Consider the following 11,739-nt stretch of genomic DNA (forward strand, 5'->3'; position numbering starts at 1 on the left):
TTAATGCAAAATGGGAAAAGATTCGAGGGCTGTATCATAAACTGCAAATTCGGAAGCTTCTCCAAGGAAGGTAGCAAAAAACAATTTTTTTTGGAGGAGAAGCAATGTACGGTGAGGTGGGATAGAATAGAGTTTCAATATCTATGTTTATTTACAGTGCACCTATTTGTTCCACGCATTCAGTACCTGTTTTTCTGGAAACTAAGAAAGATCGAATTACTGTTTTACCCTTTGATGAATTAATTAATTAATTACTGTTAACTACCCTTTGTCGTACTCTTCGGAATTTCTTGAAGGGAATGTAAACATGTGATTCTACCTGCCTCGTTGTGCTTAAAAAAGATGATGGTTCAACAACTGTGCTACCCAACACACATCCAACGGTGGCTCTGGACGAAACATGTCTTTGACAAGTGGGGAAAGAGAGCTGCTGCTCTGTTAAGCCAGCAGAAAAGCCAAAGAATGTATTGCTGGTGCTACTTATCGGCAGGAGCACAAACAACGATTTTACTCGTAAATTCTTTCAGCACATATAAGTCACCTACACATATTAGTCCATGCCCATTCGACAATCGGGGGCTGTGCACCATAGTTGGTCCATCACCTTATTGCTCCCACTTAGGTGATAAGCTCGCGCTACCAAGCTGAGAATCCTGGCTTTATGTGTTGGCTATTATTAACCAGTTCTAGTAGTGTTTTTCCGCCGATGTGGGACATTGAGCTAATGGAATACTAATTACAATAGCAGATTAGTTTTATCTAAACTCAAGGCCGTATTAAACTTCAAGTTACAACATGCTAAATGAGAACTTCAAGTTGTTATTTGGTAAGTTTCGCATAGTTTAAAATAGTGTTTATATTATCTCTAAATGTATACCTCCAAAAATTAATGCCTCAGAATTACTCATATATATATATTCCTTGGAGTCGTTATATTGGAGTGAAAAATAGTGGTATTTATTGAGAAATTTATTTTGTGAAGTCATATAACCAACATTACTTATGTGAGACCGTCTTTTTACTTGACAAGTGGACACTTACGTGTTTTAAAGCATAAAACAATGATAAAGTCCATATTTTTCCATAAAAGAACTTCTTAGCTAGAAACAAAAAGAAAAAAAAATAAAAAGAAAAACTAAAATATCTCCCAATCAACTATTAGAGAATGGTAACTACGATATTTAAAAAAGACAGCTCGGTGCACTAAGCTCTCGCTATGCGCGAGAAAATAACTACAATATTGATCTTTTTATTTTGATATTATTTTCTTAGTTTATAATATGTAATCATCACTCTTTGTTATTATAATTGAGGAAAAAACTTTTCAAAATAATCATTGTTAATTTCCCCGAATTTGATCTTAGATATTATTGGTCTTCTTTTAAAAAAAACACACCTAGGAATAGCATTGTATGTGTGAACTTCTATTATTAAATTAAACTCTAGTTATATCCATAAGTAGGAGAGGGAGGCCATTATAAGGTCTTCAAGATGTTGTAACCGTACTTATTATTATGATTTCCCAGCTTCAAAGATGTTGTAACCATATGGATGATTGTGATTCCCCAGGTTCAAAGATGTTGTAACCTTACAAATGATTGTTGGAACAATTGTAAATGAATCAATCAACAATTGAATCTCAAATCCTAAATTGGGAGATCGATCACATGAGTCCCATTGCAACCATTTTGGTTAGACCAAAACTTCTCAAAATTAAACAAATTTTTTATCTACCTTTAAGGGAAAAATTATTTGAATCTTTCATTTTAAATAAGTCGTGTCTTGATCAGATCAATAAATAAATTTGAGGTTGCTAATAGTTTCTGAACAAGGCAATGAGTCCTTACATTTTTTTGTTCGTCTCACTTGAACCTTTCACCCATCCACATACAACCCTAAACCAGCAACAAGAAAGGTTATAAGGTGCATGGAAGTTTCTAGAAGGAAGGCAGTGACCACATAAGCCCTACCTCATAGGAACACCACATAGACATTTGCTCTGATTTACAATTTGTGGGTAACATTAGTTCCATAAATCCAAACAGTTGCTAAAAGTAGTAAAGATCTAGAACCTTCTTATGAATAAATCTCCCTACCAGGCTCGTGTTATTTTTGTGGTTAGCAACCTGCACATTCTACCTTTTTGATGAAACATATGATTATTATTAAATTCATTTCTTGCACCCACCAAAACCTAACCAAAAAATCAACCTCTTTCTTAGTAGGCTAAAACAAAGTGAGTAATATATCCTATTATATTCACCAAATAACATTTTCCCTTATTGTTCAAGAAAATGGAAGTTGTGTCCAACAACAATGGAGGCTCCTGCTACTATGATGTTCTTGGAATTTGTAAACAAGCCTCAAATTCCGAAATTCGTTGCGCTTACAGAAAACTTGCTTTGGTACTTTTTCCGTTTCAATTTAAGTTATGCTTACTTTTTGTTTTAAAAAAAAATGTGTTTTTCTAAATTTTGTAACTCTCCAATTTCAACATTTTACCAGGCTTTTTTAAGATCACAAAATCGTGCTTCATTTTTTATGTTGTGCTCTATCTCACTTCTCTTTTTTATTTATGATTCATTTTGCGTGTTGTTGAAGAAATGGCACCCGGATAGATGGATGAAGAAGGATCCTTACATTAGGGGAGATGCTAAACATAGATTTCAGCAAGTTCAAGAAGCTTATTCTGGTATGTGAATTGACCTTGCTAAATCCAAATGCACTTTAATTTACATGTCACATGCCAAGCTCATAGTACGTGTTTATCAGTTGTTTTGTCCTAGAGGTCTATTCTTCCTAAAAAGCATATCAATGGCAAAGTACCACGTGAACTTGTATTATTTTTTACACAACATTTCACTTTTCTATGTAAGATTTGTGTAAGGTATTAGCTCGCTCTCATTAGCTTGCCCTCATTAGCTTGCCCTCAGTCATGTGTAATACTTCACCAAAGGTAGTTTTAGTTATAAATGGGTTTAGGAAGTGCATAAATGTAAAAGAATTACTGTACTTTTCACAAATGTTAAATTTTGGATCTCATAATTTCAAAAGTGTAATGGATCACCTAACAATCGAATCCACCAAATTAAAATTCTGAATTCGCCTATACGTCTGCATTGACCATATATTAATTTGCAGTTCTCTCGGACAAGAGGAAGAGATCACTATATGACACTGGGTTCCTTCACCTCATGGGAGATGATACTGATGATAAAGTCAGTTTCTTTTTCTTCTATCTCATTTAATTTCAGCTGTAAATTATACTATATAATAACTACAATTTGCTTTAAATGCTGCAAATAAGTAATTATATATTATTGTTACTATGGTTATAGGAATTCTGTGAGTTTATGCAAGAAATGATAACAATGATGGAAGCTGAGAAATCTAAGGTATATCCTACCTCTTCGACATGTTTTTCTCCTTCAGTTTCATGCAATTAAATAAAGGGAAAGAAGTAGTAATATCTTCTTCTTCTGTTTCTGGTTTCATAATTTAGTACTTGTAATAAGTTGGTGATTGAAATTTGAAACAGGGAGCAAACACCTTGGAGGAACTTCAAAAGCTATTCCTAGACATGACGGGTGAACTTGATAAAATTTCAGATATTAGTTTCTGCGTTGATGAATCCCTTCATGGACACAAGCCAAAAAAAAAGACGTGTATATGATTTTGATTTGTAAGAATGGAGAACATTTTGATAGTGTAAAGAAAATTCGTCTATGAACCTACAATTGTACTTCTATTCTGTTTATTCCATTTTCCACCCGATTCCAATGTTTTGTTCATAAGGTTACTTTGTCACAAATCCTGACGATTGTCATAAAATTTGGATGGTTGCCTTGTCACAAATCCCTGGTGATGGCCAGAAATGGATCACCAAATCCCGACAATGCTAGAAGATCTCCATAAAATTCATCTGGTAGTTACTTTGTTAGAAATCTTGATGATCGCCAGAAATTGGCCACTGGATCTTTAGGATTGGCATCCATAAAATTGGTCAAGTTGCCTTCTCACATAAAACCCGACGATCACAAGAAATTGTCCACCACTCAAGCTCAATAAACCCCAAGAATGGTTTCTTCAAGCTCCTTCAATTAAACCAATTCAAAATGACCACAAATAAGCAATGAGTCTTCAATTTTTTACTGTACATATTTAGAAAAATGGAGGAGATAATCCTCACATATATATATATATATATATATATATATCAGCATATTTTTTCTTAACAGGGTCAAAAATTAAACACCAATCTTCCAAAAGGCAACCCCGTGAAAATCTGTCTTTTCTTTTGGTCCAGAGGGGGATTGAAGTCTTTGGACCATAGTAGCGGTCCTCCTAAGAACAACAATTTAGTACAACAATAATAGTAACTACAAACCAATTGCAGTAATCCATTTGTTTCAACCGTAAGGTGTTGACTGTTGAGCTTTATGAAAGCACATCTCTAAAGAGATAATTGTAATAGCCGGGTGATTTACAAAAATGGCCTTGGAGATGGTGGTTTTGAACTTTTGACCTCAATTCTTCAAAGGACAAAACTTCGAGGTTCAACAAGCTTTTAGCTTTTGACCTTGAAGTTGAAAGTTCAACGAGCTTTGACTTTTGACCATGAAGGTTCGCCCGTAGTACAAACGGGGGGTCAAAAGTAGACCACACATTTTTAAGTTGTCATTGGGTGTAATTTCCTATACTAGCCCATGTGTAATTGCTCCCCTTTCATTTTCTTTAAAATTCTACCATCATGATCATCAAATATTTGACATAATTACAGGTAAACTCAAAATGCACTGTATGTGAAAGTGACATAACAAGTTTTATAAGATTCTTTGGACTGAGATTTCAAACCAAAGAACAAAGAATAGGACATAATATGCTTTAATCAAATGGCTAGAACTTTAATTGCAACAATGACACTCAGCAATAACACCCCTTCAACCATATAACATTAACCAATCTTACTGCAGTCTCCATAAACCCAATTTACAAATGTAAGAACAATTTAGTAAAAAAATCAAATGAAGAATGACACAAGAAAGGAACAACGTATCTGAATTTACTGCACTACCAAAACTTTTCTTACACATGAATAAAAGAAACTGATGCTGTACACAGGAACGATCTGCTGCGATGAATAGATTGCTCACCAGAGTTTTTGACATTGACTTGGGAAAAAACATGAGACCGAAGATTCTTGACTTGCATCTTATTGGAAGATTGTACACTAGAACTAGAACAAGATACGTCTCTCGCGTTCAGGTTCAATGAATGAATAGTTCCAATCGGTGGAGGATTATAAAACTGCGACTTCACTATATTGTTGTGGAAGAGCAAAGCAAGCAGAACTAGAATTGGAAAATGAGCCTTGAAGCTCGGGACATGGTTTAGGAAACACATTTTCAGAAGAACCTGATATATCAGAGCACACCCATGGTGTAGAAGTCCCGGACGAAATGGAGAACGAGATATTTGATAGACATATATTAGTGAAAGGAGATTCATGTAACCCGGTGAAATTGCCTGCTATCGAGATATTTGTACCAACAATGTCCACAAAAGTGATACCAGTAACTTCAGGTAATGAAGATGGATCATATTTCTCATCTGGATGCGAATCAGAGTAACCAGTGGCCTTGATTCCCACTTGCACATTTTCCATAACAACATTTGTAATGAGAATATTTTTGATGTAACCGCCTCTTCCTCTTGCAGTCTTAAGCTCAATCCCGAAAAGGGAGTCATGTAGGGAACTATGCTCTACAAGCACATCAGAGATACCGCCAGACATCTCACTGCCAAAAGCCACACCGGAACCTACAGCAGACTGTAACCTCACACGTCTAATGTGGACATTTGAGGTAGGTTTCCCATAGGAAATTCCATACTCATCCCAACCACTTTTAAGAACGATAGCATCATAACCCATGCTAATGTTGCTGTTTTCAATGCAGACATGCTCAGAAGAATCTGAAAAGTGGACATAAGGTTGCATGTCATGAGAGGGAGGCTAGAGTAATTAGCAAGTAGTGTATCCATTTCTTGAAAGAAAAGGGAACCATCTTTTTAAAATCAAGAAAAACAAAGGGAACAATACACATGTTGTCATGAAATATCAGGCCTAATTGTTTCACATCAGCTCAAAGACAAACCTATTCCAGGCTCATGTACCAATCGTATGTAAACTCAGGGATGAGGAATTAGCTACTTCAAATTTATTTGCAAATCTAAAATCTAAATAAATGTGTGTCTATTTGCAGAACGCAGTTTTAGCAGTATTTGCAGAGCTAGCAATTAATCTTTATGAACAACTAAATTTTATCTGCAAAACTAAATTAAGGGCTCCATTTAATCCTGAAAATGTCTGTTTGCTACAACACTTAATTATCTTGGATAGTTAGAACAAATAAGATTAATGATTTTTCAACCAACCTGGGACAATCCCATTAGTGTATGGGGAGTCTTGTGGAGCATAAACCGTTAAGTTCTGAATGACCACATTACTGCAAGACATGAAATTTTCTCAAGGATTAGCCATACCGAGATCTTACAACAAGCAAAAGTACATGAAACATTAAACACCTTATACAGATGAATCAAGTTACCTGCAATATGCTGGACGGATGTTCCAACCAGGAGCATTCAATAAAGTCAAGTTTGAAATAACAACATTTCTGGAGCTAACAAACTCTATTAGGTGTGGTCGAGTATAATTTAAGGAATGGGAATTAAACTTCTCCCACCATATAGAGCCCTGGCCATCAATAGTACCGTTGTTACCTGCACAATTGTTAGAAATAAGCTGGTTGAATGAAGGTACAATAAAGAGAAATGTAAAACTAAAAAAACCACTCAATGAAGGAATCCCTACCTGTTATTACAACATCGGTTAAATTATTTCCAGAGATCAAGCTGCGGTATCTTCCATATTGTGCCTCAATACCTCGGCCATAAGATGGTAAGGCTTCAACCACATCCCAATGATCGAAATCCTGAATAGTGAATGCACAAAAATGTTTACCATGACATGCATTAAGATGCTTTATATCCAAACCGATAGACGGATAAAACCTGAAGCACTTATCTAAACCATCGTAATGCAGCTAAACTGTCAATATCAAAATTTGAGTTATTACCTTTGTGACAACATATTATGTAGGAACCTCCATTGGAGTTACCATATATATGGCGAGAATATTTTATTTGTGAAACAATACGCCGTAGATCCTAATTACAAAGTGCCAATGTATCTTGTGCTTGAAATGAATTGTTGTCCACCCTATCTTCTTTAATTATACACATTAGCCTCAATTGGAACAGGCCTAGGGTTTTACAACTTATTGAGGCTAATGCGTATAATTAAAGGAGATGATATATTTTAAGTGGTTAACTTATCTACGTATTAGGCATTTGAGGACACGCGCAACAGTTTTTTAAACATTTGAACCGAAGGTGTCTAATAGGAATACTTTATCATGTGTCTAGCTGCTCAATTGAAACAAACCATAGTTCGTGTGTCTAAATGAAATTTACTGACAAGTTTAAGGGGCTATAGATGTATTAAGCCTATTCATATCTTAACATATGAAATTTGAAGCACCTTACATGACACTTAACATTTCTTTTCCGGAAAATTTGTTTTAGCTTTATTAATAGGCTAGTCTTTTGTCTGAAACACAAAAAATATTGTTAGAAATGCAAAAACGGCTCCCAGACAAAGTTCAGAGGCTAACCTCCGATCCTAGAATAACAGCATCTTTTTCCAGGAACAGTGTAAGGTGGCTAGTAAGATTGATACTTCTAGTCAGCCATTTGCCAGCAGGAACATAGAGCTGTGCTCCGCCCTTGTCAGCAAAGGACTTGAGATAGAAAATAGCATTCTGAAAGGCTACGGTATTTATTGTTTTTCCATCACCCACAGCCCCAAAGTCCAATACTGACACACTGTGAGGTCTGGGTTTCAAATGCCTAGTGAACTTGCATTCTCCATCAAATTGAGCTTCACTATGTATACGGTGGCTGAATGCCAACAGCACAAGTAGCACTGCCTGGAAACAAAAACAAAGAGAAATGGTAAATCACCACATTGAAAAAGTTCTAATCTTTCCTCACATTCAACACCGAAAAATGCTGAGAAGAACCAACTACATAATTAAAACACAAATGAGCTCCTATAAAAGCTGATGTCAATACCAGTAGAAAAAACACAAGTAGACATTATTTTCCTTTTATAGAAAAAGTTCTCAACTTGATTAGTAACCAATTGATAGAGACTTCATTTAAGCACAAAACACTGAGCAATAGCAGTACTGTATAAGTGTTAAGTTCAAATGAGAGTATAAAACAAAGTAAAATATTTATGAAAATGAAAATAAAGATAGGGTGTATTGATAACTTGGTCAGCTTTCATAATTTATAGCACTTCAGCAAGTCATTGTATACCAGTTGTGGTTTCCTAATCAGATCCCTTTTACCAGGATTGATAGGCTACAAGACAAAACAAATTTTCAATTCTTTTCCCTGATAAGTAAAAATCAAAACTTTATGATTACAAAGAACATCCAAACAAATCTTAAATCCAACCAAATTCTTGTCTTGAAAAGACAATGTAGACGAAACAATAGTCACCCTAGTTTGATAATACAAGAGATCAAGCAAATCTCTGCAAAAAGCTGTTAGTAAAGCCCATCCAAAGCAAAAATACTAAGGTCCAAGAAGTGAAACAAATTGAACCAAGAATCAATTTTTAAGCACAAATATTGCAATCTAGTAAATACCCATTATTTTTTACATGAGAATCAAGATTTAGACACCCTCAGTACTAAAAAAAATCAAGAACACAAAAAATGAAAAATAAACCAACGTACTTACTAGCCTCCTCATGGTAATTATATTGTTGTTCTTTAGCATAGTGACATTAACAATCTTGAACTAAACCAACCCTCTTCTCTAAAAAAGCTTATAAAACTTGAAGAACCAAAAATGAGAAGAGGGAAGGGATGAAGAAATTAAGGCAGAGAATAGAGAAGAGGGTGTTGTAATTGTATGATGATGAGAGAGTGGCAATTAAGGAGAGAAAAATATAAAATATATAATAAAATATAGTAGTACTAAATTAAATATATGGAACTACTACTAATAATAATACTACTACCAATAGAAAAAAACGGATGGTAAGTGAAAGTGACAGCGAAGAATTAGAAAAAGACAGCTCTTCATCTACACATATAATAATAGTACTAACATTAATAATAATAAAACACAATGAACATGAACATTTTTATTGGTTCATTTTTGGTTATCGTCTTATATGGGGGTTATATTAGCACTTGCAAATAATAATGGAAAGAACAGGACTAGAGAAAAATCATATTTAATTCTCCATAATAATTAGCCATTAATCACTCTGTAAATTTGTAGTCAAATTTTTATAACGGACATTGCCGACACTCAATCAGCACAACAAGAGGAGTAAGAGGCATTGACTGTGTAACTACTTAACAGTTACTTATATAAGGCGCATGACTTTAGGTCATAATACTAACGCAATTAATAGGTTCCTAACTCACCTAATTTATTTACCACTTTGTCCTTTAGAGAATAGCTTAATGGTAAAAATGTAAAGATATTTATTTAGATTCAATGTTTACACCTAATTATATTCATTTTACCATATTTGAAAATGAATTGAGGTTAGAATACAGACATATCAATCCTGGTTAAGTGAGAAAAATATGTGTAAAAAACGTATTACATATTTAGGCGGTCTTTGGTTACAGAATTAGGAGTTATCCTAATATAGAATTTGAGATTAAATTTACTCAATGTTTTGTGGGTATTAGCTAATTCAAGATATTTATACCAAAATCTTGAGATTATCTACCTCATATAGAAGGTGAGATTATAATTTCTGGATTATTATAATTCTGAAATTATAATTGAGATAACCTTGTTCTTGAACCAAATAACCCCTTGTTAGTTGGTGTAAACACGAACTAAGCGTGGATATATTTTTTCTATCATAACTATAATGTTAGAAATTCAGGTACATCTATTCATGGAACTTTTACTCTACATTTTCACCCTTAATCAAAAGTCTCAAGTCATAGTAAATCTTTAATGACGCGAATCTAAATTAATCAAGTCCATGAGTTTCATACACCAAATTTAACAAGTTATTCCTAGTTTGCTCCTTTTATTCTAACAGAGCAAGTTAAGTTAGCTTATCTACGTATTTCAATTATTTCATCGAATACTTGTTACCAGGGGCGAATTTAGGAAGCAAATTTGGGGCATGTGAACACATGATCTCTGCATAAAATTAGGTATTTTATGTTTATATTTTCTAAAATTGGTATAATATTACCTACCTAACACATACTACAAGAATGTTAAATAGTGCATTTGGTTGAAGGTTGACTTATTTACCAAGAAGAAAGAAGACTAGGGATCAACTCCCTAAACACACTTTTTTCCTTTCTTTCTTTTAGTGGTGAATCCATACTCAAAAAATTCTAAATTCGTCTCTGCTTGTTACTTTATACTAGTATTAAGAGAAGAGGGGATGCTTAGATAGTAAACACCTCTACTTTTAACGTGAAAGTTGTGGGTTTAAGTCACCAATGGAGCTCCCGTGGGGAGGGGTTAAAAAAAAAAAAGAATCTCTATGCTAGTATAAATATTTGTGTGATTAGTATTAATATTTGTATGTATGGAATAACAATAGAATTTAAAGAAGTACAAACTAGTTTGGGGTCCTTGTGAAGAGGGGGTTGCATGTGCTTGATGAGAAATTAGTGGGGGGCCACACCAATGATGTGTGGGAAATGCAAGGCTGGCATCACTGAGGTTGCCAGATCATATTGGTCTTGGTCTGGATACCCACGCACCCCCATCCTAGGTGGGCCCATTGTCCTGTTGTTCTTTCTATAACACAAAAATAAGGCATATGTCATGACCCAATTAGCTCTGCTGTTGTGGTCCTCCTTGTCTCTTGTGCTCCGTTAGAACTCAATCTATCAATTATTCCCCCTTTTCCCTTCTTTATATATTCCCTCCGTTTTAATTTATGTGATATTATTTAATTGGTCATAAAATTTAAGAAAGAAAAATAGACTTTTGAAATTTATTGTCTAAAATAATAAGTCATAGATATTTATATAGTTGTAAATTATTTCATTAAGAGTAAAAGAAAAAGTTTCAAATTAAATTATATTTAGATATAGAAATGTTTTATTCTGTTTTACACAGACCAAAAGGAAAGTGTATCACATTGGGATAGAGGGATTATATTTATCTTTATTTATATTTTGTGCTTTTCCAGTTAGTCTTGTTTTGTTAGTATCTCTCTTTTTTCTTCTTTTCAACTAATTTGCCTTCTAAAAGTCTTTAACGTGTTTCTTACAAGCTTTGCTGTCAGTTTTTTTTTGTTTTGCAAAAAGTGTTTGTTTAAAAATAAGGTTTTTGCGGAATTTCAAAATTTAAGTTTGAAGACTGACAAAAAGAGTTAACAAAAATATCATCAAACAAATACTTTTTAAAATATCTGGAAAAAGATGCAAACTCAGTTTTAGCAAAAGGTGAAACAAAACATAGGTTTCTCAGTGACCCAAATATATGCATCAGGATTAGTTAATTTGACTTTAGGAGTTAATGTTATATATTCAAAGTTGTTTTTATTTTAGGTGTTGGTTTTAACATTCATTATTATTAGTTTTTTCGCGATCATGAATCTAC

At 34.0% G+C, this 11,739-nt stretch overlaps 2 protein-coding genes across 3 annotated transcripts; one reads left to right on the plus strand and one right to left on the minus strand.

Annotated features, from left to right (window-relative positions):
* Positions 1-1,952: 1,952 nt before the first annotated feature.
* LOC132047610 (chaperone protein dnaJ 6-like) lies at positions 1,953-3,860 on the plus strand. 2 transcript variants are annotated; one of them, XM_059438635.1, is made up of 6 exons: positions 1,953-2,236; positions 2,602-2,692; positions 3,142-3,218; positions 3,339-3,395; positions 3,539-3,663; positions 3,695-3,860. In XM_059438635.1, the coding sequence occupies exons 2-6, from the start codon at positions 2,623-2,625 to the stop codon at positions 3,702-3,704; spliced, it is 339 nt and encodes a 112-aa protein (XP_059294618.1). In that variant the 5' UTR covers positions 1,953-2,236; positions 2,602-2,622; the 3' UTR covers positions 3,705-3,860. The 2 variants fall into 2 exon arrangements, with proteins under 2 accessions (XP_059294618.1, XP_059294615.1); XM_059438632.1 differs by having other exon boundaries at positions 1,959-2,405.
* A 1,023-nt stretch (positions 3,861-4,883) lies between these two features.
* On the minus strand, positions 4,884-8,063 carry LOC132047601 (probable polygalacturonase; the record flags this gene model as incomplete). Its single annotated transcript, XM_059438623.1, has 5 exons — positions 4,884-5,973; positions 6,436-6,506; positions 6,609-6,783; positions 6,875-6,995; positions 7,737-8,063. Coding segments are annotated over 5 exons (1,368 nt in total), but the record flags the coding sequence as incomplete, so codon positions are not given.
* Positions 8,064-11,739: the final 3,676 nt, after the last annotated feature.

This window comes from Lycium ferocissimum, chromosome 1 (genome assembly GCF_029784015.1).
Source record: "Lycium ferocissimum isolate CSIRO_LF1 chromosome 1, AGI_CSIRO_Lferr_CH_V1, whole genome shotgun sequence".
Classification (NCBI taxonomy): domain Eukaryota; kingdom Viridiplantae; phylum Streptophyta; class Magnoliopsida; order Solanales; family Solanaceae; genus Lycium; species Lycium ferocissimum.

Bases quoted from the DNA above. Each gene is read 5' to 3' on its own strand.
- LOC132047610 (XM_059438632.1), top strand. From the start codon at position 2,295: ATGGAAGTTGTGTCCAACAACAATGGAGGCTCCTGCTACTATGATGTT. The intron at 2,693-3,141 runs GTATGTGAATTG...ATTAATTTGCAG, and splicing joins AGTTCAAGAAGCTTATTCTG to TTCTCTCGGACAAGAGGAAG. The intron at 3,219-3,338 runs GTCAGTTTCTTT...CTATGGTTATAG, and splicing joins GAGATGATACTGATGATAAA to GAATTCTGTGAGTTTATGCA.